The sequence below is a fragment of the Oncorhynchus kisutch genome, linkage group LG14, assembly GCF_002021735.2.
Source record: "Oncorhynchus kisutch isolate 150728-3 linkage group LG14, Okis_V2, whole genome shotgun sequence".
In the NCBI taxonomy this organism is placed as follows: domain Eukaryota; kingdom Metazoa; phylum Chordata; class Actinopteri; order Salmoniformes; family Salmonidae; genus Oncorhynchus; species Oncorhynchus kisutch.
The window spans coordinates 41,466,145-41,490,514 of record NC_034187.2 but is presented as its reverse complement, the minus strand read 5'-3'; the positions used below and the strand labels follow the sequence as shown (position 1 = coordinate 41,490,514).

At 44.1% G+C, this 24,370-nt stretch overlaps 1 protein-coding gene across 3 annotated transcripts in view; it reads left to right on the top strand.

Moving 5' to 3' along the window:
• rps6ka1 (ribosomal protein S6 kinase a, polypeptide 1) overlaps window positions 1-24,370 on the top strand; it is a 114,071-nt gene that overhangs the window by 76,244 nt on the left and 13,457 nt on the right. For all 3 annotated transcript variants that reach the window (XM_020470336.2, XM_020470337.2, XM_020470335.2), the window contains 11 exons: window positions 2,009-2,090; window positions 5,243-5,323; window positions 5,543-5,622; window positions 5,777-5,883; window positions 6,864-6,901; window positions 7,826-7,968; window positions 13,333-13,403; window positions 14,226-14,314; window positions 14,499-14,563; window positions 15,689-15,791; window positions 16,037-16,167. In XM_020470336.2, coding sequence (XP_020325925.1) covers window positions 2,009-2,090; window positions 5,243-5,323; window positions 5,543-5,622; window positions 5,777-5,883; window positions 6,864-6,901; window positions 7,826-7,968; window positions 13,333-13,403; window positions 14,226-14,314; window positions 14,499-14,563; window positions 15,689-15,791; window positions 16,037-16,167 — 990 coding nt within the window. The remainder of the gene's footprint in view (window positions 1-2,008; window positions 2,091-5,242; window positions 5,324-5,542; window positions 5,623-5,776; window positions 5,884-6,863; window positions 6,902-7,825; window positions 7,969-13,332; window positions 13,404-14,225; window positions 14,315-14,498; window positions 14,564-15,688; window positions 15,792-16,036; window positions 16,168-24,370) is intronic.

Here is a 24,370-nt window from a genome sequence, read left to right as displayed (position 1 = left end):
GTAATCCACACCTGGATTAGCCTGAGACGCACACAACAAAAAAAACATGTAACCGATGTGAAAAAATGTCTGGCTTGTTAGCGGTACGTGCTAGTGGGGTTCAATCGGTGACGTCACTCACTCTGAGAGCTTGAAATGGTTGTTTCCCTTGCTGAGTTTTTGTGTATTGATTGGTAACGATGCTTCTTGTGTGACAGTAGACGATGTGTTCAGAGGGTCTTTGGTTTGAGCCCAGGAAGCAACACTGTTAGACACTGACACACACACCTGTCATTCAGCTCACTGCTTCACCCACTCCTCTAGCATTGTGGCACACGAGGTGGTCTAGATTAACTTTAGACCACGTTAAACACATTATTGACATCCATTCAATGTTCATTGTAATTAGTTCAGTTAGTATGTACAGGACCAGTCAAAAGTTTGGACACACCTACTCAAGGTTTTATCTTTATTTTTACTATTTTCTACATTATAGAATAATAGTGACGACATCAACACTATGAAATAACACATATGGAATCATGTAGTAACCAAAAAAGTGTTAAACACATCAAAATGTGTTTTATATTCTTCAAAGTACCCACCCTTGGCCTTGATGACAGCTTTGCACACTCTTGGCATTCTCTCAACCAACTTCACCTGGAATGCTTTTCCAACAGTCTTGAAGGAGTTCCCACATGAGCTGAGCACTTGTTTTTCCTTCACTCTGCAGTCCAATTCATCCCAAACCATCTCAATTGGGGTGGCAGGTAGCCTAGTGGTTAGAGCGTTGGACTTGTAACTGGAAGGTCGAATCCCCTGAGCTGACAAGGTAAAAATCTGTAATTCTGCCCCTGAACAAGGCAGTTAACCCAATGTTCCTAGGCCATCATTGAAAATAAGAATTTGTTCTTAACTGACTTGCCTAGTTAAATGAAGGTAAAATAAATAAATTGGATTGAGGTTGGGTGATTGTGGAGGCCAGGTCATCTGATGCAGCACTCCATCACTCTCCTTGGTCAAATAGCCCTTACACAGCCTGGAGATGTGTTGGTTCATTGTCCTGTTGAAAAACAAATGATAGTCCCACTAATTGCACACCAAATGGGATGGTGTATCGCTGCAGAATGCTGTGGTAGCCATGCTGGTTAAGTGTGCCTTGAATTCTAAATAAATCACAGACAGTGTCACCAGCAAAGCACCATCACACCACCACCTCCATGTTTCACGGTGGGAACCACGCATGAGAAGATAATCCGTTCACCTACTCTGTGTCATACAAAGGAGGTTGGAACCAAAAATCTCAAATTTGGACTTATCAGACCAAAGGACAGATTTCCACCGGTCTAATGTCCATTTGGCATGTTTCTTGGCCCAAGCAAGTTTCCTCTTCTTATTGGTGTCCTTTAGTAGTGGTTGTTAGGCAGCCATTCGCCCATAGTCAAAATAAAGAAAAACCCTTGAATGAGTAGGTGTGTCCAAACTTTTGACTGGTACTGTATATGGACAAACCAACTCCATGTTAACTCGTATTCATTCCATTTAATCTCCCATCAGGCTGCAAGATCAGAAATGGCAAAACATAATTTCTGGTTGAGCTCATTGTTCTTGATGTCTGGTCGTTTCAAATTGGATTGTGAATGTAATAAATGTATAGCTAGGCTTAACTTCCATATTGTTCACTAACTAGCACAATATAATAATGTTTACCTAGCAGTTTATGGAACATTGTCTAGCATTTTATGGTTTTTGCATGTCATTTGCACTTCATGAAAATCCCCATGGAAAATCAATGACCGAAGTATTTTGTTTATTGAGAAGTAGCTCTACCAATTAACATTCCCCTTGTCAATCCCATAGGTTTGTAGCCTAATGCACTGGATTGACCATAGAAATGTAAATACCTATGTATACATTCAATATGGCTGCCGGTCCCTCAATCACAGAGCATAGACTTGAATTGGAATGTCCCTTCTAGTTCTTCATTTTCAATGGGATTGAGAGTTGGGTGTTGTCTTGTTGCCTGTAGGTTTTCTTGGTGCGGAAGGTAACGCCCCCTGACAACAACGAGCTGTACGCCATGAAGGTCCTGAGAAAGGCCACCCTCAAAGGTACACACACACGTTTGTTTTTACTATCCTTGATTCCCATTAAAAATCCTGTTTTCCCTAACCCCTAAACCTAACCCTAAAATTGCTGTTTTCCTTGTGGGGACCGGTTAAATGTCCCCAACTGTTTGAATGTTCTTTTTATTTTACTATCCTTGTAAGGACTTCTGGTTAGAATGGCGTCGGAGGAGATTGCTGATGTTTTATAGGCTCCTAACCAATTGTGCCATTTTATTTTTTTGCGTTATTTGTAACTTATTTTGTACATAATGTTTCTGCCACTGTCTCTTATGACCGAAAGAAGCTTCTGGATATCAGAACAGCGATTTAATCACCTCCTACTGGACAAAGAATTTTTCTTTAAAGAGTCGGACGCAAACGGTTTACTTCAGACACCGGATAAGGCCCACATCTCTGTCATTCATATGAAGAAGAGACAGAGGTATAGGGGGACGTAGGTTGGGGTGCCTTGTAAAGGATCCGATGGCGACTGGGTAATCTGCCTCTGCCATCATTCCTATTAGCCAACGGGATTTCCTACATTGTACAGTGCCTTGCGAAAGTATTCGGCCCCCTTGAACTTTGCGACCTTTTGCCACATTTCAGGCTTCAAACATAAAGATATAAAACTGTATTTTTTTGTGAAGAATCAACAACATGTGGGACACAATCATGAAGTGGAACGACATTTATTGGATATTTCAAACTTTTTTAACAAATCAAAAACTGAAAAATTGGGCGTGCAAAATTATTCAGCCCCTTTACTTTCAGTGCAGCAAACTCTCTCCAGAAGTTCAGTGAGGATCTCTGAATGATCCAATGTTGACCTAAATGACTAATGATGATAAATACAATCCACCTGTGTGTAATCAAGTCTCCGTATAAATGCACCTGCACTGTGATAGTCTCAGAGGTCCGTTAAAAGCGCAGAGAGCATCATGAAGAACAAGGAACACACCAGGCAGGTCCGAGATACTGTTGTGAAGAAGTTTAAAGCCGGATTTGGATACAAAAAGATTTCCCAAGCTTTAAACATCCCAAGGAGCACTGTGCAAGCGATAATATTGAAATGGAAGGAGTATCAGACCACTGCAAATCTACCAAGACCTGGCCGTCCCTCTAAACTTTCAGCTCATACAAGGAGAAGACTGATCAGAGATGCAGCCAAGAGGCCCATGATCACTCTGGATGAACTGCAGAGATCTACTGCTGAGGTGGGAGACTCTGTCCATAGGACAACAATCAGCCGTATATTGCACAAATCTGGCCTTTATGGAAGAGTGGCAAGAAGAAAGCCATTTCTTAAAGATATCCATAAAAAGTGTAGTTTAAAGTTTGCCACAAGCCACCTGGGAGACACACCAAACATGTGGAAGAAGGTGCTCTGGTCAGATGAAACCAAAATTGAACTTTTTGGCAACAATGCAAAACGTTATGTTTGGCGTAAAAGCAACACAGCTCATCACCCTGACCACACCATCCCCACTGTCAAACATGGTGGTGGCAGCATCATGGTTTGGGCCTGCTTTTCTTCAGCCGGGACAGGGAAGATGGTTAAAATTGATGGGAAGATGGATGGAGCCAAATACAGGACCATTCTGGAAGAAAACCTGATGGAGTCTGCAAAAGACCTGAGACTGGGACGGAGATTTGTCTTCCAACAAGACAATGATCCAAAACATAAAGCAAAATCTACAATGGAATGGTTCAAAAATAAACATATCCAGGTGTTAGAATGGCCAAGTCAAAGTCCAGACCTGAATCCAATCGAGAATCTGTGGAAAGAACTGAAAACTGCTGTTCACAAATGCTCTCCATCCAACCTCACTGAGCTCGAGCTGTTTTGCAAGGAGGAATGGGAAAAATATTCAGTCTCTCGATGTGCAAAACTGATAGACATACCCCAAGTGACTTACAGCTGTAATCGCAGCAAAAGGTGGCGCTACAAAGTATTAACTTAAGCGGGCTGAATAATTTTGCACGCCCAATTTTTTAGTTTTTGATTTGTTAAAAAAGTTTGAAATATCCAATAAATGTCGTTCCACTTCATGATTGTGTCCCACTTGTTGTTGATTCTTCACAAAAAAATACAGTTTTATATCTTTATGTTTGAAGCCTGAAATGTGGCAAAAGGTCGCAAAGTTCAAGGGGGCCGAATACTTTCGCAAGGCACTGTAGATGAATAGTGTAGACATCAAAACTTTGAAATAACCCACATAGAATCATGTAGTAACCAAAAGTGTTTGACAAATAAAAATATATTTAATATTTTAGATTCTTCAGAGTACCCAGCCTTTGCCTTGATGACAGCTTTATTTTATTATTTTATTATTTTCCTTTTTTCCCCTTCAGTTTATTTTAGTAAATACTTTAACACTTATTTTGTGTGTAAGCATTTCACTGTAAGGTTGTATTTGGCGCATGTGACTTAACATTTGATTTGGATTTTTACTATCATGGGAAACGATACTGTAGCTACACATTCACGGGATTGAAAACATGTTGTGAACTCACTGAGGCCTCCCACATCAAAAGGACCCTGCTTCGGAGCAAACACGAGTGGTTATGTTCTTAGGGAGGGCTCGTTCTCACCTCTTTCATGTGCAGACATGTCGTTTTTTGCACTTGCTACTCCACGTGTCCTTTTGCTTTACACTTTGCCCCCCCCCCCCCCCACACTGTTTTTGTTTTGATCTTGTTTCAAGGCTTTGATAGTGAGAAGAAATCAACCATTTTTCAGTTGGTGTGTAGCTGTTCTTGTGTGCTGTGGTCTGCTGCTGTGGGATCTAGTCTACACTAGATGTCAACACCCTGACAGTTTCATAGATTAGCGTTTCACTAATTGTGTGGCGGAAGTTGGCCAAACTTTGGTTTCACATGTCACTCGACAAGGATATTTTCATTATATTTGTTTGACAGATGAATTGATTTAACAATTCTATGGCCTTCAGACGAGCAGTGATGATTTGGTGTTTTTTATATTGAATATATCCCATTAAAATACCAATGGTGGCCTGTTGGCGTTTTATTCAGGTCCTGTCTCAGCCTTAGGCACCCGGTTCCAAACCCATCTGTCACTGAGCCAAGGCTATAGTCAGGTTTAAGAGCTAACCTCATGACAGCGCTGACACGGTTGTGCCCCTCACCTCCCACAGTGAGAGACCGGGTGAGGACCAAGATGGAGAGAGACATCCTGGCAGATGTCAACCACCCCTTTGTGGTCAAACTCCACTACGGTGAGTAACGACCAGAGCTAGGTTCAAGAAGTAAAGTATATTAGAAAAAAAAACTGTTCTGGTGATAACAGCTTTAGGGTGTCGTGGCGTTAACTTCGCTAGGTGTCGGCGGTCATTGTTTAATTGAAAGGCAACACCTTTGGGTGTTCTAGGTTTGTCAGACAAATGGACTTTTAGCACTACTCCGGACCACCTGTTTGTGTGTGTATGTGCATCCAGCATTTCAGACGGAGGGAAAGCTCTATCTGATCCTGGACTTTCTGAGAGGAGGCGATCTCTTCACCAGGCTGTCGAAAGAGGTATGTTCTTAGTCTTGTTCCTGATGGACATTTTTACGTCTCGTTCTCTCTAATCATAATCCTGTCTGGACTCATGTACGTTTTTTCCTGTCTCTCTCTTTCTGTCTCTGTCACTGTCACTGTCTTTGTCTCTCTCTGTGTGTATCGTTTCCAGGTGATGTTCACAGAGGAGGACGTGAAGTTCTACCTAGCAGAGTTGGCCCTGGGCCTGGACCACCTGCATGGCCTGGGAATCATCTACAGGGACCTCAAACCTGAGAAGTAGGTGGAGCCTCAGCGAAGGGCCGCTAGTCCTAGCTAGCTTAGCGTCGCAGCATCACACATCCTAGCATTGCCTCCCGAATATAATAATAAATGCCATTTAGCAGACGATTTTTATCCAAAGAGACTTAATCATATGTGTGCAAACTGAGCATATATTTTACCTATGGGTGGACCCAGTATTATTGTGATGAAAGTGCCATGCTCTACCAACTGAGCTAGAGAGGACGACTTCCTGAGACCTGGGGTGTATTCACAAGGAACAAAACAAAACCAAACGGAAGCAAATAGAACTACTTCAATTTGTCAAATAGAAACTCTTGTTTTCATAGCAAAACACAACTGATTGCAACTGTTTTGTACTAAAGATTACGCCCCTTATATGCTATGCTATTGTAGCCCCGACCCACAACTGTCTGGGTTTTGGTGTTCTTTTCTATAGTGAGAGGGACATTGCGATGCAGAGTGCTGTTATCTCTTAAAGACTTATATCCATTCTATAGAAACCAGAAAATGTCACTGCGGTGTAATTTAGCCCCATAGTGATAACATTAATGAACCCCCATCAGAACTGAGAGGACTGAATGCACAACAAGAGCGATCATCACATCTGGTCTTGAGCAATGGGATCTTAACATATGAGAGGATGAAAAAGCTAGTATGCACAGGCCGATTAGACACGTTTTTATCTCTTTTGGCATATACAATTTTGATATCCCCTGAATTCACTGAGAGGGGACATGTTGATTTGGCCAGCCCTTTTGCCATTACATTTTTTTTTAAATGTGAAGATGTGCTACTAAGTACCTATTTTTTTTTTTCTTGTCTACAGAGTTTTTTTTTTAACTCTTAAAGTATTCTAGACTCTTAGTGCCAGGTTATTTGTACCAGTCAGTGGTTGTGACAGCATTTTTTGTCTACCTCTTTATCCCAACATGATAGTCCAGCACACTAACACCTCTTCTCATTATATTTTCTAGCATTCTACTGGACGAAGAAGGCCATATCAAACTCACAGGTACACCACACACACACACACACACACACACACACACACACACACACACACACACACACACACACACACACACACACACACACACACTTCCCTCCCCCCACACACTTCCCTCCTCCTGTTGACCTTCCCCATTAGTCAGTGAGTCACCAAAGCCATATCTGTCCCTGTGTAGATAACTTCTCTATGTATGAGCCTGTATATCATTACCTAGAAGTTAATTATGTTTCTCCTGCATCTTATCAACACTATAATCACTCTCTCTATCGGCTGTTTACCTTTTGGGAGTTCACGCACATACACAAGAATCAAAGGTGACCTTGAATATATGTCACGGTGTGATGTATCAACTTCACATGGGGAATATGAATTATGTGGCCTTTGAATACCTGCATGAGTCATGAAGGCATCAGGAAGTGTTACAGAAAGTTTTCCCTGATAAGGTCCCTATATAATACCCAACTATATAGGGAATAGGGTGCCATTGCTGATGCACCCTGGGCCCTAGTTGAAGGCTATAGACTAGTTATAGGTCAGGTCATATGGTCAGGAACTACCCCTGGCCATATCCATAAAGCATAGTGCAAATAATGTACTCTATTCCTGTACAGGTGTAGGATCCTAATTTGATCATCCTGCTCAACAGGAAACGCATACTTGTAATGTATAGAAGGTTTCTAAAGGTTGTAATTTCCACTTTAAAATTTGACTTGATTTACTCCAAATAAAAATGTATCGTCCCCTACAGAAATGTTGATTTAATTAAAATCAACACAATAATTTCCTGTTGCTGCAGGATTATTTTCCTACTCTGAAAAACTGGTCACATTAAGATCCTACACCTGTATGCCTGCCTGTCCACATGATGTGTGTTTATAATAGCACCGGTAGTTGAATAGTAACTGACTTGTGGTGTTTTCACCCCAGATTTTGGCCTGTGTAAAGAGGCCGTTGACCATGAGAAGAAAGCCTACTCCTTCTGCGGTACAGTGGAGTACATGGCACCAGAGGTGGTGAACAGGCAGGGCCACATCCACAGTGCAGACTGGTGGTCGTTTGGGGTACTGATGGTGAGTCATCGTATCTCATTTAAAATAAAATGTTATTAGTCACATGCACATACATATACAACACCTTCCAGTGAAATGCTTACTTACAAGCCCCTAGCCAACAATGCAGTTTTAAAATTACAAATAAGAAATAAAAGTAACAAGTAGTTAAAGAGCAGCAGTAAAATAACTATAGCGAGATTATATACAGGGGATACCGGTACAGAGTCAATGTAGCCTGGGTAGGCATTTGATTAGATGTTTAGGAGTCTTATTTTTATTTCACCTTTATTTAACCAGGTAGGCCAGTTGAGATCAAGTTCTCATTTACAACTGGGACCTGGCCAAGATAAAGCAAAGCAGTGATACAAAAACAACAACATGGAGTTACACATAAACAACGTACAGTCTATAACACATAGAAAATTCAAAAGGCACTCGCACATCTGAGCAATCTTTTTGCAGGTGCATGGCAACAGTTGGACAAGATGAGGAGGAAAAGGAAACCGCCCACTGTAGTATCACGGATCTTCAATAAGCTTACAGTTTAAGTCGGAGGTTTACGTACACTTAGGCTGGAGTCATTAACTCGTTTTTCAACCACTCCACAAATGTTTTGTCAAACTTTGGTTTGTCATTTTTCCAACAATTGTTTACAGACAGATTATTTCACGTATAATTCACTGTATCACAATTCCAGTGGGTCAGAAGTTTACATACACTGAGTTTAAACAGCTTAGAAAATTCCAGAAAATGATGTCATGGCTTTAGAAGCTTCTGATGGGTTAATTGACATCATTTGAGTCAATTGGCGGGGGACCTGTGGATGTATTTCAAGGCCTACCTTCAAACTCAGTGCCTCTTTGCTTGACATCATGGGAAAATCCAAAGAAATCAGCCAAGACCTCAGAAAAAGATTGTAGATCTCCACAAGTCTGGTTCATCCTTGGAAGCAATTTCCAAATGCCTGAAGGTACCATGTTCATCTGTCCAAACAATAGTACGCAAGTATAAACACCATGGGACCACACAGCCATCATACCGCTCAGGAAGGAGAGGTGTTCTGTCTCCTAGAGATGAATGTACTTTGGTGCGAAAAGTGCAAAAGTGCAAAACAATCTCACTACAGCAGCAAAGGACCTTGTGAAGATGCTGGAGGAAGCAGGAACAAAAGTATCTATATCCACAGTAAAACGAGTCCTATATCGACATAACCTAAAAGTCCCCTCAGCGAGGAAGAAGCCACTGCTCCAAAACCGCCGTAAAAAAGCCAGACTACAGTTTGAAACTGCACATGGGGACAAAGATCGTACTTTTTGGAGAAATGTCCTCTGGTCTGATGAAACAAAAATAGAACTGTTTGGCCATAATGACCATCTTTATGTTTGGATGAAAAAGGGGGAGGCTTACAAGCCGAAAAACACCATCCCAACCGTGAAGCATGGGGGTGGCAGCATCATGTCCACCACATGGGTGCTTTTCTGCAGGAGGGACTGGTGCACTTCACAAAATAGATGGCATCATGAGGGTGGATATATTGAAGCAACATCTCAATACATCAGTCAGGAAGTTAAAGCTTGGTCGCAAATGGGTCTTCCAAATGGACTTCAAGCATACTTAGAAAGTTGTGGCAAATTGTCTTAAGGACAACAAGGTCAAGGTATTGGAGTGGCCATCACAAAGCCCTGACCTCAATCCTATAGAAAATGTGTGGGCAGAACTGAAAAAGCATGTGCGAGCAAAGAGGCCTACAAACCTGACTCAGTTACAACAGCTCTGTCAGGAGGAATGTTCCAAATTCACCCAACTTATTGTGGGAAGCTTGTGGAAGGCTACCCGAAACATTTGACCCAAGTTAAACAATTTAAAGGCAACGCTACCAAATACTAATTGAGTGTATGTAAACTTCTGACCCACTGGGAATGTGATGAAAGAAATTAAAGCTGAAATAAATCATTCTCTCTTCTATTATTGTGACATTTCACATTCTTAAAATAAAGTGGTGATCCTAACTGATCTAAGACAGGGAATTTTTATTAGGATTAAATGTCAGGAATGGGAAAAATCTAAGTTTTTAAATGTATTTGCCTAAGGTGTATGTAAACTTGTGACTTCAACTATACGTATCTGCCTCACGGCCTTCGTCAGAGCCCGATAGAAACATCCATGTACAGTGTGTGCAAATGTAGAAGAGTAGGGAGGTAAAGGCAATAAATAGGCCATAGAGGCAAAATAATTAAAATGTAGCATTAACACTGGAGTGATAAATGTGCAGATGATGATGTGCAAGTAGAGATACTGGGGTGCAAGAGGATAAGTAACAATATGGGGATGAGGTAGTTGGGTGTGTTATTTACAGATTGGCTGTGTACAGGTACAGTAAGCTGCTCTGACAGCTGATGCTTAAAGTTAGAGACGGAGATATTAGACTCCAGCTTCAGTTACTTTTGCTATTCGTTCCAGTCATTGGAAGGTGGCGTTGGCTTTGGGGATGACCAGTGAAATATACCTGCTGGAGTGAAGGAGGCTTTGTTGCGAAGTAGGAAGCCGATTCTAGATGTAATTTTGGATTGGAGATGTTTGATGTGAGTCTGGAAGGAGAGTTTACAGTCTAACCAGACACCTAGGTATTTGTAGTTGTCCACATATTCTAAGTCAGAACCGTCCAGAGTAGTGAGATGCTGGACGGACGGGCAGGTGGGCATCGATTGGTTGAAGAGCATGCATTTAAATTTAACTTGCATTTAAGAGCAGTTGGAGCCCACGGAAGGAGAGTTGTATGGCATTGAACCTCGTCTGGTGGTTAGTTAACACAGTGTCCAAAAGAAGGGCCAGAAGTATACAGAATGGTGTCGTCTGCGTAGAGGTGGATCAGAGAATCACCAGCAGCAAGAGCGACACCATTGAAATATACAGAGAGAAGAGTCGGCCCGTGGATTGAACCCTGTGGCACCCCCATAGAGACTGCCAGAGGCCCGGACAACAGGCCCTCCGATTTGACACACTGAACTCTGTCTGAGAAGTAGTTGGTGAACCAGTCGAAGCAGTCATTTGAGAAGCCACAGCTGTTGAGTCTGCCGATAATGCGGTGATTGACAGTCGAAAGCCTTGGCCAGGTCGATGAATACAGCTGCACAGTATTGTCTCTTATCGATGGCGGTTATGATATTGTTTAGGACCTCGAGCGTGGCTGAGGTGCACCTATGACCAGCTCGGAAACCAGGTGGTGGGATTCGAAATGGTCTGTGATCTGTTTGTTAACTTGGCTTTTGAATATTTTAGAAAGGCAGGGCAGGATGATATAGGTCTATAACAGTTTTGGTCTAGAGTGTCTCCCCCTTTGAAGAGGGGGATGACCGCGGCAGCTTTCCAATCTTTGGGGATCTCAGACGATACGAAAGAGGTTGAATAGGCTAGTAATAGGGGTCGCAACAATTTTGGCTGTTAATTTTAGAAAGAGAGGGTCCAGATTGTCTAACCCAGCTGATTTATAGGGATCTAGATTTTGCAGCTCTTTCAGAACATCATTTGTCTAGATTTGGGTGAAGGAGAAGCGTGGGGGGGCTTGGGAAAGTTGCTGCAGGGGGTGCTGAGATGTTGGCCGGAGTAGGGGTAGCCAGGTGGAAAGCATGGCCAGCCGTAGAGAAATGCTTATTTAAATGATCGATTATTGTAGATTTATCGGTGGTGACACTGTTTCTATCCTAGCTGGGAGGAGGTGCTCTCATTCTCTATGGACTTTACGGTGTTCCAAAACGTTTTGCCATTAGTGCTACAGGATGCAAATTTCTGTTTAGGAAAGCTAAGGCAAGCTTTCTCAAACTGACTGAGTATATTGGTCTCTGACTTCCCTGAAAAGTTGCATATTGCGGGAGCTATTCGATGCAAATGCAGAACGCCACAGGATGGTTTTGTGCTGGTCAAGGGCAGTCAAGTCTGGAGTGAACCAAGGGCTATATCTGTTCTTAGTTCTACATTTAAGATGATCAGGAAAGCACTTTTTAAAGAACAACCAGGCATCCTCTACTGACGAGATGAGGTCAATATCCTACCAGGATACTCGCACCAGGTCGATTAGAAAGGCCTGCTCGCTGAAGTGTTAGAGCATTTGGCAGTGATGAGGGGTGGTTGTTTGACAGCAAACCCATTACGCACGCAGGCAATGAGGCAGTGATCGCTGAGATCCTGGTTGAATACCGTAGAGGTGTATTTGGAGGGCAAGTTGGTCAGGATGATATCTAAGAGTGTGCCACTGGTTACGGATTTAGGGTTGTACCTGGTAGTTTCCTTGATAATTTGTGTGCGATTGAGGACATCTAGCTTAGATTGTAGGATGGCCGGTGTGTTAAGCATGTCCCAGTTTAGGTCACCTAACAGTACGAACTCTGGAGATAGATTGGGGGCGATCAATTCACATATGGTGTCCAGGGCACAGCTGGGGGCTGAAGGGGGTCTATAGCAAGCCGCAACAGTGTTTCTGGAAAGGTGGATTTTTTAAAGTAGAAGCTTGAATTGTTTGGGCACAGACCTGGATAGTATCATGGCTTGGGGGTAGAAGCTGTTTAGAAGCCTCTTGGACTTGGCGCTCCGGTACCGCTTGCCGTGCGGTAGCAGAGAGAGCTATGACTAGGGTGGCTGGAGTCTTTGACTATTTTTAGGGCCTTCCTCTGACACCACCTGGTATAGAGGTCCTGGATGGCAGGAAGCTTGGCCCCAGTGATTGGACCGTACGCATTACACCCTCTGTAAGGCCTTGCGGTCGGAGGCCCGAGCAGTTGCCATGCCAGGCAGTGATGCAACCAGTCAGGATACTCTCGATGGTGCAGCTGTAGAACCTTTTTGAGGATCTGAGGACCCGTGCCAAATCTTTTCACTCTCCTGAAGGGGAATAGGTTTTGTAATTTCCTCTTTACGACTGTCTTTTGCGCTTGGACCATGATCGTTTGTTGATGTGGACACCAAGGAACTTGAAGCTCTCAATCTCCTCCACTACAGCCCTGTTGATGAGAATGGGGGTGTGCTCGGTCCTCCTTTTCCTGTGGTCCACAATCATCTCCTTTGTCTTGATCACGTTGAGGGAGAGGTTGTCCTGGCCACGTTGAGGGAGAGGTTGTCCTGGCACCACACAACGAGGTCTCTGGGGTCATATTCATTAGTCCACAACATAGTAAAACGCTTTGCATATGAAAATGATCATTAGTTTGACAAGTTCAGGTAGTTCCTTCCTGTTTATCTGTTTTCTTCCATTTGGACACAACCCTTGTAATGCAGACAATCAAACAAACATGAATATGATGTGTGTGTTTGCGTCAGAGCCCTAGAATAGAATTGAATGTCAAAGGCATGGGGTTTTAAAAAAATATGGTGGTTGTATTTGTTTCACAGTTTGAGATGCTGACTGGATCGCTACCGTTCCAAGGAAAGGACCGCAAAGAGACCATGAACCTGATCCTCAAGTAAGTAGACACAATCACAGGCTAGTGTCTGTATGCAGTTAACCCACTCTTCCCCAGACGCCGATGACGTGGATGTCGATTAAGGCAGACCCCCATACCTCTGATTCAGAGGGGTTGAGTTAAATGAGGAAGACACATTTTAGTTGAGTGCATTCATTTGTACAACTGACTAGGTATCCCCCTTTTCCTTAATTATCAGGCCCCGTATCCACTAAGCGTTAGAGTGCTGATCTACAATCTGTCCATATAATCTTATTCATTATGATCTAAAAGACAAATCCAGCCTAGATCAGCAATCCTACTCTGAGACACTTTGTGGATATGGGCCCAGAGTTCTACTACATTAAACAAAAATGTTATGTACGCACAAAAAAGTGTGTTTCTCTCAAAATGTTTGCACAAATTTGTTTACAACCATGTTACTAAGTGTGTGTCCTTTGCCAGGATAATCCATCCACCTGACGGGTGTGATATTTCAAGAAGCTGATTAAACAGCATGATCATTACACAGGTGCCCCTTGTGCTGGGGACAATAAAAGGCCACTCTAAAACGTGCAGTTTTGTCAAAGAACACAACTTGAGACATCTGTGGCATTTTGATGGAGTGTGCAATTGGCGTGCTGACTGCAGGAATTTCCACCAGAGCTCTTGCCAGAGATTGAAATTGGAAATTGTTACAGGCTGTATATTTATTTAGCCTGGATGAACCAGACTGAAAGCTGCGTTCAGGAAAACAATGGTGAACGTTCCGCAGCGTTGAATCTGGATAAGCCAGGCTACTATTTATTAGCCTTTTGGATATAACAATGTCTCCCCCTGCAGGGCAAGGTTGGGAATGCCCCAGTTCCTGAGTTCAGAGGCCCAAAGTCTCCTCAGAGCTCTGTTCAAGAGGAACCCCACCAACAGACTGGGTGAGTTGTCCGTAACTATACAGTATGTACTTACCCACTAGCTAATGACAAGCTAATTACAGTGGTTGTTCCACTAGGAGAGTAATTACTTTGGTATAATAAGGCCTATTTTATGTTAAAAGCATAGAGCTCTGGCGTAGGTTGTATGCAGTAATCCATACAAACGGTGTGATTGGTTGGACAGGGTCGGGGGCGGATGGTGCCGAGGAGATCAAACGCCACGCTTTCTTCTCCACCATTGACTGGAATGTGAGTGGCACCTCTTCCGACACCACATACTACAGTTCCATCAGGGAACCAGATTATCATTCAATTAGCATTTTAGAAGGAGCCATGTTCTTCAGTAATTCCCAAGTCGCCATTACTTTAGCCTGGGGTGAAAGTAAGCCGGTCCGCAACCGAGTACCGGTAAAATAAATAGCGGGGGGGAAACGCTGTACCGATAAAACATCAATCACAATCATTTCAAGAATAATGGCAATAAAAGTGTAGGCTATTGCACCATTTATTATTACCGCCTGTCCGTTCAATGACACATTGGCAAATGGAGTTGAAACGGGTGATATACGCTCCAAAATGCAGTGTGGTTCGATGTGAACGCTGAATGAATTTCTGCAAAGACGGAGATGACTCACCAAGACGTGCACAAGCCAGCAAGACGCCTCAATCAGGCCACCAGAATAAGCCTAGTGTGACAATCGCCGAATGTCATTATACTTTTTGGTGTTTTGTGACCGATGTCTCTTTCTATTCTGTAAATGGCAGGTGCACCGTGCACTGTTTGAATGCTGGGATTAGTTTAGAGTGGAGGGGCATGCACAGGGAGCCTACTGTTTGAATGCTGGGATTAGTTTAGAGTGGAGGGGCATGCACAGGGAGCCTACTCTTTGAATGCTGGGATTAGTATAGAGTGGAGGGGCATGCACAGGGAGCCTACTGTTTGAATGCTGGGATTAGTTTAGAGTGGAGGAGCATGCACAGGGAGCCTACTCTTTGAATGCTGGGATTAGTTTAGAGTGGAGGAGCATGCACAGGGAGCCTACTCTTTGAATGCTGGGATTAGTATAGAGTGGAGGGGCATGCACAGGGAGCCTACTGTTTGAATGCTGAGGTTAGTTTAGAGTGGAGGAACATGCACAGGGAGCCTGCTGTTTGAAGTGATTTGTTTGACAATCAGATGAAAAGCATCATGACTGGTGGTGCTTATACCACATTAGGTAATGCTGTACATTTTTACAGTTAAAAAGGACATTTATCCTATTAGACCCATAAAATAGCTTGTGCACAGAAATGTCCCGTACCTGTTAGAAATGAAGTCTACAGTACTTTCACCCCTGGTTTGAACCTCTTCAGAAACTATTTGAACCCTTTCAGAAACTGTTCCGGCGAGAAATCCATCCCCCGTTCAAGCCGGCGGTGGCCCGACCGGACGACACCTTCTACTTTGACTCCGAGTTCACCTCCCGCACACCCAAAGGTACGAGGTTAACGTTGTCGAGAGTAACTTGTCCTAGCATGACAACAGACCAGGTCTGACTGAATCAGACCACACTCTTATCATATCAATGGTAATGAAATGTGAAAGCGGTAGCAATCCTAAAATGGTTGCTATTTGTATGTTGCTTACATTGCCTTGGAGCAAGGCAGTCTATCATGAAGTGTGTGTGCGTGTATGTGTGCATCTGTGTATAAGACCTTGTGCTCTCTCTGACCTCTCCCCAGACTCCCCAGGCGTTCCACCCAGTGCCGGAGCTCACCAGCTCTTCCGGGGCTTCAGCTTTGTCGCCCCGGCCATGCTGGAGGAGGAGGGATCATTGGAGCCTGCCAAGCCTGCACCACACCCAGTGGTTCAGGTCAGCTGTCAGTCACAGATGGGACAAAGCCACTCAGCCCCTCCCATATCTCCTATAAGAATAATAGAAGGTTACATATATTCCCACAAGGGACAATTTGTTTCAAACCGAATACAAGACAGAATCCAGAGAGCTCTCCCACACACAGCCAGGTTTTGGGGCCAGTTTCCCTGTTCAGATTGAGCCTTACACTGGACTAAAAACATCTATTTCAGCAGAGTTTTTCCATTGTGCAAGCTTTTCAAATCAAATTTTATTTGTCACATGCGCCGAATACAACAGGTGTAATAGATCTTACCCGTGAAATGCTTACTTACAAGCCCTTAACCAACAAAACAGTTAATAAAATATTCACTAAATAAACTAACGTTTTTTATCTAATCAATCAAAAAGTAACAAGAAATGTACATAACAATAACGAGACTATATACAGGGGGTACCGGTACCGAGTCAATGTGTGGGGGTACAGGTCAGTTGAGGTAAAGTTTGTAAATTTGTAAAGTGACTATGCATAGATAATAAACAGCGAGTAGTAGCAGTGTAATAACAAAGGGGGGGTCAATGTAAATAGTCCGGGTGGCCATTAGATTAGTTTAGTTGTTCAGCAGTCGTATGGCTTGGGGGTAGAAGCTGTTTAGAAGCCTCTTGGACCTAGACTTGGCACTCCGGTATGGCTTGCCGTGCGGTAGCAGAGAGAACAGTCTATGACTTGTGTGGCTGGAGTCTTTGACCATTTTTGGGGCATTCCTCTGACACAGCCTAGAATATAGGTCCTGGATGTCAGGAGGCTTGGCCCCAGTGACGTACTGGGCCATACGCACTACCCTCTGTAGCGCCTTGCGGTCAGATGCATAGCAGTTGCCATACCAGGCAGTGATGCAACTGGTCAGGATGCTCTCGATGTTGCAGCTGTAGAACCTTTTGAGGATCTGAGGACCCAGTCTCCTGAGGGGGAAAAGGTGTCGCGCCCTCTACACGACTGTCTTGGTGTGTTTGGACTATGATAGTTTGTTGTTGATGTGAACACCAAGGAACTTAACGCCACTTCAGTCCTGTTGCTGTTAATGGGGGTCTGTTCAGCCCTCCTTTTCGTGTAGTCCACGATCAGCTCCTTTGTCTTGCTCACATTGAGAGGTTGCCAGGTCTCTGACCTCCTCCCTCTAGGCTGGCTCATCGTTGTTGTTGATCAGGCCTACCACTGTTGTGTCGCAGCAAACTTCATTTTGGTGTTGGAGTTGTGCTTGGCCACGCAGTCATGGGTGAACAGGGAGTACAGGATTGGACTGGGCACACATCACTGAGGGGCCCCAGTGTTAAGGATCAGCGTGGCAGATGTGTTGTTACCTACCCTTATGAACTGGGGGCGGCAAGTCAGGAAGTCCAGGGTCCAGTTGCAGAGGGCGGTGTTTAGTCCTTAGCTTAGTGATAAGCTTTGTGGGCACTATGGTGTTGAACGCTGAGCTGTAGTCAATGAAAAGCATTCTCACGTAGGTGTTCCTTTTGTCCAGGTGGGAAAGGTCAGTGTGGAGTGCAATAGAGATTGCGTCATCTGTGGATCTGTAGGGGACGGTATGCGATTTTTGGAATGGGTCTAGGGATTCTGGCATGATGGTGTTGATGTGACCCATGACCAGCCTTTCAAACCACTTCATGACTACTGATATGAGTGCAACGGGGTGGTAATCATTTAGGCAGGTTACCTTCGCTTTCTTGTGTACAGGGATTATGGTGGTCTGTTTGAAACATGTTGGTATTACAGACTCGGCCATAGAGAGGTTGACAAAGTCAGTGAAATCACTTGCCAGTTGGTCCATGCATGCTTTGAGTACACGTCCTGGTAATCTGACTCCGCGGCTTGTTAACATGTTTAATGGTCTTGCTCACATCGGCTACGGAGAGTGTGATCACACAGTCGTCCGGAACCGCTGGTGCTCTCATGCATGCTTCGGTGTTGCTTGCCTACAAGCGAGCGTAAAAAGCATTTAGCTCATCTGGTAGGCTCGTGTCACTGGACAGCTCGCGGCTGGGTTTCCCTTTGTAGTCTAATAGTTTTCAAGCCCTGCCACATCCGACGAGCGTCAGAGCCGGTGTAGTAGGATTCATTCTCAGTCCTGTATTGACACTTTGCCTGTTTGCTGGTTCGTTGGAGGGTATAGCGGGATTTCTTATATTCAACCGGATTAGTGTTCCGTGTGGAAGTTGCCTGTAATCCATGGCTTCTGGTTGGGAAATGTTTGTACGGTCACTTTGGGGACGACGAAGTCGATGCACTTATTGATCAAGCCGATGACTGAGGTGGTATACTCCTCAGTCATACATGATTCCATATGTATTATTTCATAGTTTTGATGCCTTCACCACTATTCTACAATGTAAAAAATAAAGAAAAACCCTGGAATGAGTAGGTATTCAAATGTGTTCAGGACGAATCCAATTAACCTAAATAGCACTGTAACAGTAATCAAAATGCAATCTATACGCATGTACACTGGAAGAATTTAGACAAGATATACTAAGAATGATATGTACAGCAGTAGATATTACATTGAGCCATGTCAAGTGTATATTTGTGTGTGTATGTATAAATATGCGGTGTGTATAAACAGTGGTGGTGCGTGGGTAAAATCACTAGGGAAGCCAAGCCAGGAAAAAATTGCCATATTACAAACCATGTGTTGTGATAATAGCGTTGTTTGCACTACAATCTGTTCATTCATATACCTTGCCACCATGATATATAGGCCTAAAGGCCGAGACAAGAAGACCCAGTGGCAGTAATAAATACAACCACACCTTTGTTTCATCACAAAACCGGAGAGCAACCTCTATCAAATCAAATCAAATCAAATTTATTTATATAGCCCTTCGTACATCAGCTGATATCTCAAAGTGCTGTACAGAAACCCAGCCTAAAACCCCAAACAGCAAGCAATGCAGGTGGAGAAGCACGGTGGCTAGGAAAAACTCCCTAGAAAGGCCAATACCTAGGAAGAAACCTAGAGAGGAACCAGGCTATGTGGGGTGGCCAGTCCTCTTCTGGCTGTGCCGGGTGGAGATTATAACAGAACATGGTCAAGATGTTCAATGTTCATAAATGACCAGCATGGTCGAATAATAATAAGGCAGAACAGTTGAAACTAGAGCAGCAGCACAGTCAGGTGGAAGTTGAAACTGGAGCAGCAGCATGGCCAGGTAGACTGGGGACAGCAAGGAGTCATCATGTCAGGTAGTCCTGGGGCATGGTCCTAGGGCTCAGGTCAGTTGAAACTGGAACAGCAGCATGGCCAGGTGGACTGGGGACAGCAAGGAGTCATCATGTCAGGTAGTCCTGGGGCATGGTCCTAGGGCTCAGGTCCTCCGAGAGAGAGAAAGAAAGAGAGAAGGAGAGAATTAGAGAACGCACACTTAGATTCACACAGGACACCGAATAGGACAGGAGAAGTACTCCAGATATAACAAACTGACCCCAGCCCCCCGACACATAAACTACTGCAGCATAAATACTGGAGGCTGAGACAGGAGGGGTCAGGAGACACTGTGGCCCCATCCGAGGACACCCCCGGACAGGGCCAAACAGGAAGGATATAACCCCACCCACTTTGCCAAAGCACAGCCCCCACACCACTAGAGGGATATCTTCAACCACCAACTTACCATCCTGAGACAAGGCTGAGTATAGCCCACAAAGATCTCCGCCACGGCACAACCCAAGGGGGGGGGGGGGGGGGCGCCAACCCAGACAGGATGACCACAACAGTGAATCAACCCACTCAGGTGACGCACCCCCTCCAGGGACGGCATGAGAGAGCCCCAGCAAGCCAGTGACTCAGCCCCTGTAATAGGGTTAGAGGCAGAGAATCCCAGTGGAAAGAGGGGAACCGGCCAGGCAGAGACAGCAAGGGCGGTTCGTTGCTCCAGAGCCTTTCCGTTCACCTTCCCACTCCTGGGCCAGACTACACTCAATCATATGACCCACTGAAGAGATGAGTCTTCAGTAAAGACTTAAAGGTTGAGACCGAGTTTGCGTCTCTGACATGGGTAGGCAGACCGTTCCATAAAAATGGAGCTCTATAGGAGAAAGCCCTGCCTCCAGCTGTTTGCTTAGAAATTCTAGGGACAATTAGGAGGCCTGCGTCTTGTGACCGTAGCGTACGTATAGGTATGTACGGCAGGACCAAATCAGAGAGATAGGTAGGAGCAAGCCCATGTAATGCTTTGTAGGTTAGCAGTAAAACCTTGAAATCAGCCCTTGCTTTGACAGGAAGCCAGTGTAGAGAGGCTAGCACTGGAGTAATATGATCAAATTTTTTGGTTCTAGTCAGGATTCTAGCAGCCGTATTTAGCACTAACTGAAGTTTATTTAGTGCTTTATCCGGGTAGCCGGAAAATAGAGCATTGCAGTAGTCTAACCTAGAAGTGACAAAAGCATGGATAAATTTTTCTGCATCATTTTTGGACAGAAAGTTTCTGATTTTTGCAATGTTACGTAGATGGAAAAAAGCTGTCCTCGAAATGGTCTTGATATGTTCTTCAAAAGAGAGATCAGGGTCCAGAGTAACGCCGAGGTCCTTCACAGTTTTATTTGAGACGACTGTACAACCATTAAGATTAATTGTCAGATTCAACAGAAGATCTCTTTGTTTCTTGGGACCTAGAACAAGCATCTCTGTTTTGTCCGAGTTTAATAGTAGAAAGTTTGCAGCCATCCACTTCCTTATGTCTGAAACACATGCTTCTAGCGAGGGCAATTTTGGGGCTTCACCATGTTTCATTGAAATGTACAGCTGTGTGTCATCCGCATAGCAGTGAAAGTTTACATTATGTTTTCGAATAACATCCCCAAGAGGTAAAATATATAGTGAAAACAATAGTGGTCCTAAAACGGAACCTTGAGGAACACCGAAATTTACAGTTGATTTGTCAGAGGACAAACCATTCACAGAGACAAATTGATATCTTTCCGACAGATAAGATCTAAACCAGGCCAGAACATGTCCGTGTAGACCAATTTGGGTTTCCAATCTCTCCAAAAGAATGTGGTGATCGATGGTATCAAAAGCAGCACTAAGGTCTAGGAGCACGAGGACAGATGCAGAGCCTCGGTCCGATGCCATTAAAATGTCATTTACCACCTTCACAAGTGCCGTCTCAGTGCTATGATGGGGTCTAAAACCAGACTATCCAGTGTAGTCCACAAAGCATGTTGCATGTAACAAACAGTTACATGACCTACAGCATGGTCAAGCAAGTTAAAGTTTTCAACATTTTTGGACTGCTAAACAACTATTGATGTAGAATCACGGAGAGTTACCGCAAGTCTCTAAGTAAACAGGAGCTGCCTCCACTATTCCAGCACCATTTCAACTTCAACATTTCATCATCAATGCTTAGTCAACTAAAAGATACCAAAAACGATTTAGATAAATAGAGTGACCTCCAAAAGTATTGGGACAGTGACACATTTTTTTTGTTTTTTGTTGCTCTGTACTCCAGCACTTTGGATTTGAAATTATACAATGACTATGAAGTTAAAGTGCAGACTGTCAGCGTTAATTTGAGGGTATTTTCAACCATATCTTGTGCGCCAGGACCATTCACAGTTGCGCTCACTCAGTTTAGCTCAACGCTGATTGGCTGTTTTATATATATTTTTTATTCAGGGAGGACATATGCTTGATGGCATTCAATGCTGCGGGCGGCAAAAATATCATACTCGTTTTGACCAGACAGCATTAGATAGATGGGCTACACATACTGAGATAGGGGGGTGCTGTTTCACTTGCTTTTTCCGGTGAGATACATTCAGCCTCTTGCAAACTGAAGGAAAATTATGAAACCGATAGACGAGAGATACATTTTTATTAATTTTTTTGTCCATTTTTGGGGCAAGCCTGGCTTCCCTTTGGCATCCATGAATACACGCCACTGAAACAGTATAACTAAATACAAAGAAGAAATATTAGAATGAGTTGTGTCTGGAATGCAGTATTTACAGTAAACACCTAGTGTAAAATGGTAAGTGTCCAGTGGTTCAATGTCTCTATGACATGGGACAGTAGCGTTGGCTATGTGCGTGTGTTTGTGAGTATGAGGTGTGTTTGTGAGTATGAGGTGTGTTTGTGAGTATGAGGTGTGTTTGTGAGTATGAGGTGTGTTTGTGAGTATGAGGTGTGTTTGTGAGTATGAGGTGTGTTTGTGAGTATGAGGTGTGTTTGTGAGTATGAGGTGTGTTTGTGAGTATGAGGTGTGTGTGTGTGTGTGTGTGCGTGTGCGTGCGTGCGTGCATCACCTGGTAGATAGCTAGTGATGGCTGTTCAACAGTCTGATGCCTGGTAATAGAAGCTGTTTTTTTTCTTCTCTCAGTCTTGGCACTGATGCACCTGTGCTGTCTCTGTCTGCCAGACGGTAGCCGAGTGAACAGTCCGTAGCTCGGTTGACTGAGGTCCTTAATGGAATGGGGTGTGGCTGTGTGGGCGAATATTAAAAACAGCAGTTGTAGTCTTGCTACGCCATGATGTCCTGTGTATATATATTTTTTTCTTTTTTTTTCTTTGCATATATTTTTTGAATGTTTTTCTTAACCTCAACATTACTCTCCTCCAATCTGCCACACCCAATGTGGTATGGATCTGCTATTTTCTTCGCATTTTGAACTGAAAACCCCCAACAGAAGCTAGCCAGCTAACTAGCTATTAGTCATCTAGCCACGGCTAGCGGTCATCAGCTACCTTTAGCCCGGACAACTCTTGCCAGTTTGCACAGCACGACTCAAACCAGAGCAAATCGGACGTATTTTTCTCCATATCTCCGGATTCCTACCGCAAGCTCTGAACCTTTTCACCTGGATCATTGCAGCTAGCTAGCTGCTATCCGAGTGGCCATTCCTGGCTAACGTCTCTGTCCCGAAGCAAGAACCAACTAGGCTGGAGCTAGCCGTTGCTAGGTCCATCTCCCGGCTAGCCGAAGAGGTCCATCAGCCAGTCCTTGGGCTACAATACCCATTTTCCCAATTGCCCTGGACCCCCGCCTACTCATCATGACTCGACTACCGACGTAATTCGCCCAAGGTTTTTCTTTCAACTGGCTCCTCCGTCGCGACGTATACTGAATGCCCATCTGCTAGCCGTGGCCCGCTAGCTGTCTAGAGCATATCAGACTGTTAGCTTAAGAGGCCCATCGGACAATTTCTTAGCCCACTATACCTATTTTGCCAATTGGCCTGGACCCTTTTACTACACGGAGCCCTGCTGATCCACGACGACTGGTCTGCCAACGTAACAGCACGAGTGGGCTACAACTGACTTCTTCTGTCACGATGTTCCTCTAACGCCCTTCTGCTAGCTTGCTAGCCCCGGCCCGTTAACTGCCTGAATCACTGTGTCCCCGGCCCGCCGAGCCACTCACTGGAACCCTATGATCACTCTGCTATGCATGCCTCTCCCTAATGTCAATATGCCTTGTCCATTGTTGTTTTGGTTAGTAATTATTGCCTTATTTCACTGTAGGTGACCTCACCTGGTTTAAATGTTTCTAGAGACAATATCTCTCTCATCGTCACTCAATACCTAGGTTTACCTAAACTCTATTCACATCCTACCATACCTTTGTCTGTACATTATGCCTTGAATCTATTGTACCGTGCCCAGAAACCTGCTCCTTTTACTCTCTGTTCCGAACGTACTAGACGACCAGTTCTTATAGCCTTTAGCCATACCCTTATCCTACTCCTCCTCCTGTTCCTGTTCCACTGGTGATGTAGAGGTTAATCCAGGCCCTGCAGTGCCTAGCTCCACTCCCATTCCCCAGGCGCTCTCATTTGTTGACTTCTGTAACTCTAAAAGCCTTGGTTTCCTGCATTTTAACATTAGAAGCCTCCACCCTAAGTTTGTTTTATTCACTGCCTTGCCACACTTTGCCAACCTGTGTCTGAATCATGGCTTAGGAAGACCACCAAAAAAAACAATGTCATTTTTTGACAAGATAGAACTGGCAAAGGGGGCGGAGTCCTGCAGAGTTGTCTTACTATCCATGTCTGTGCCCAAACAATTTGAGCTTCTACTTTTAAAAATCCACCTTTCCAGAAAGAAGTCTCTCTCTGTTGTGGCTTGCTATAGAGCACCTTCTGCCCCAGCTGTGCCCTGGACACCATATGTGAATTGATTTCCCCCATCTATCTTCAGAGCTCGTGCTGTTAGGTGACCTA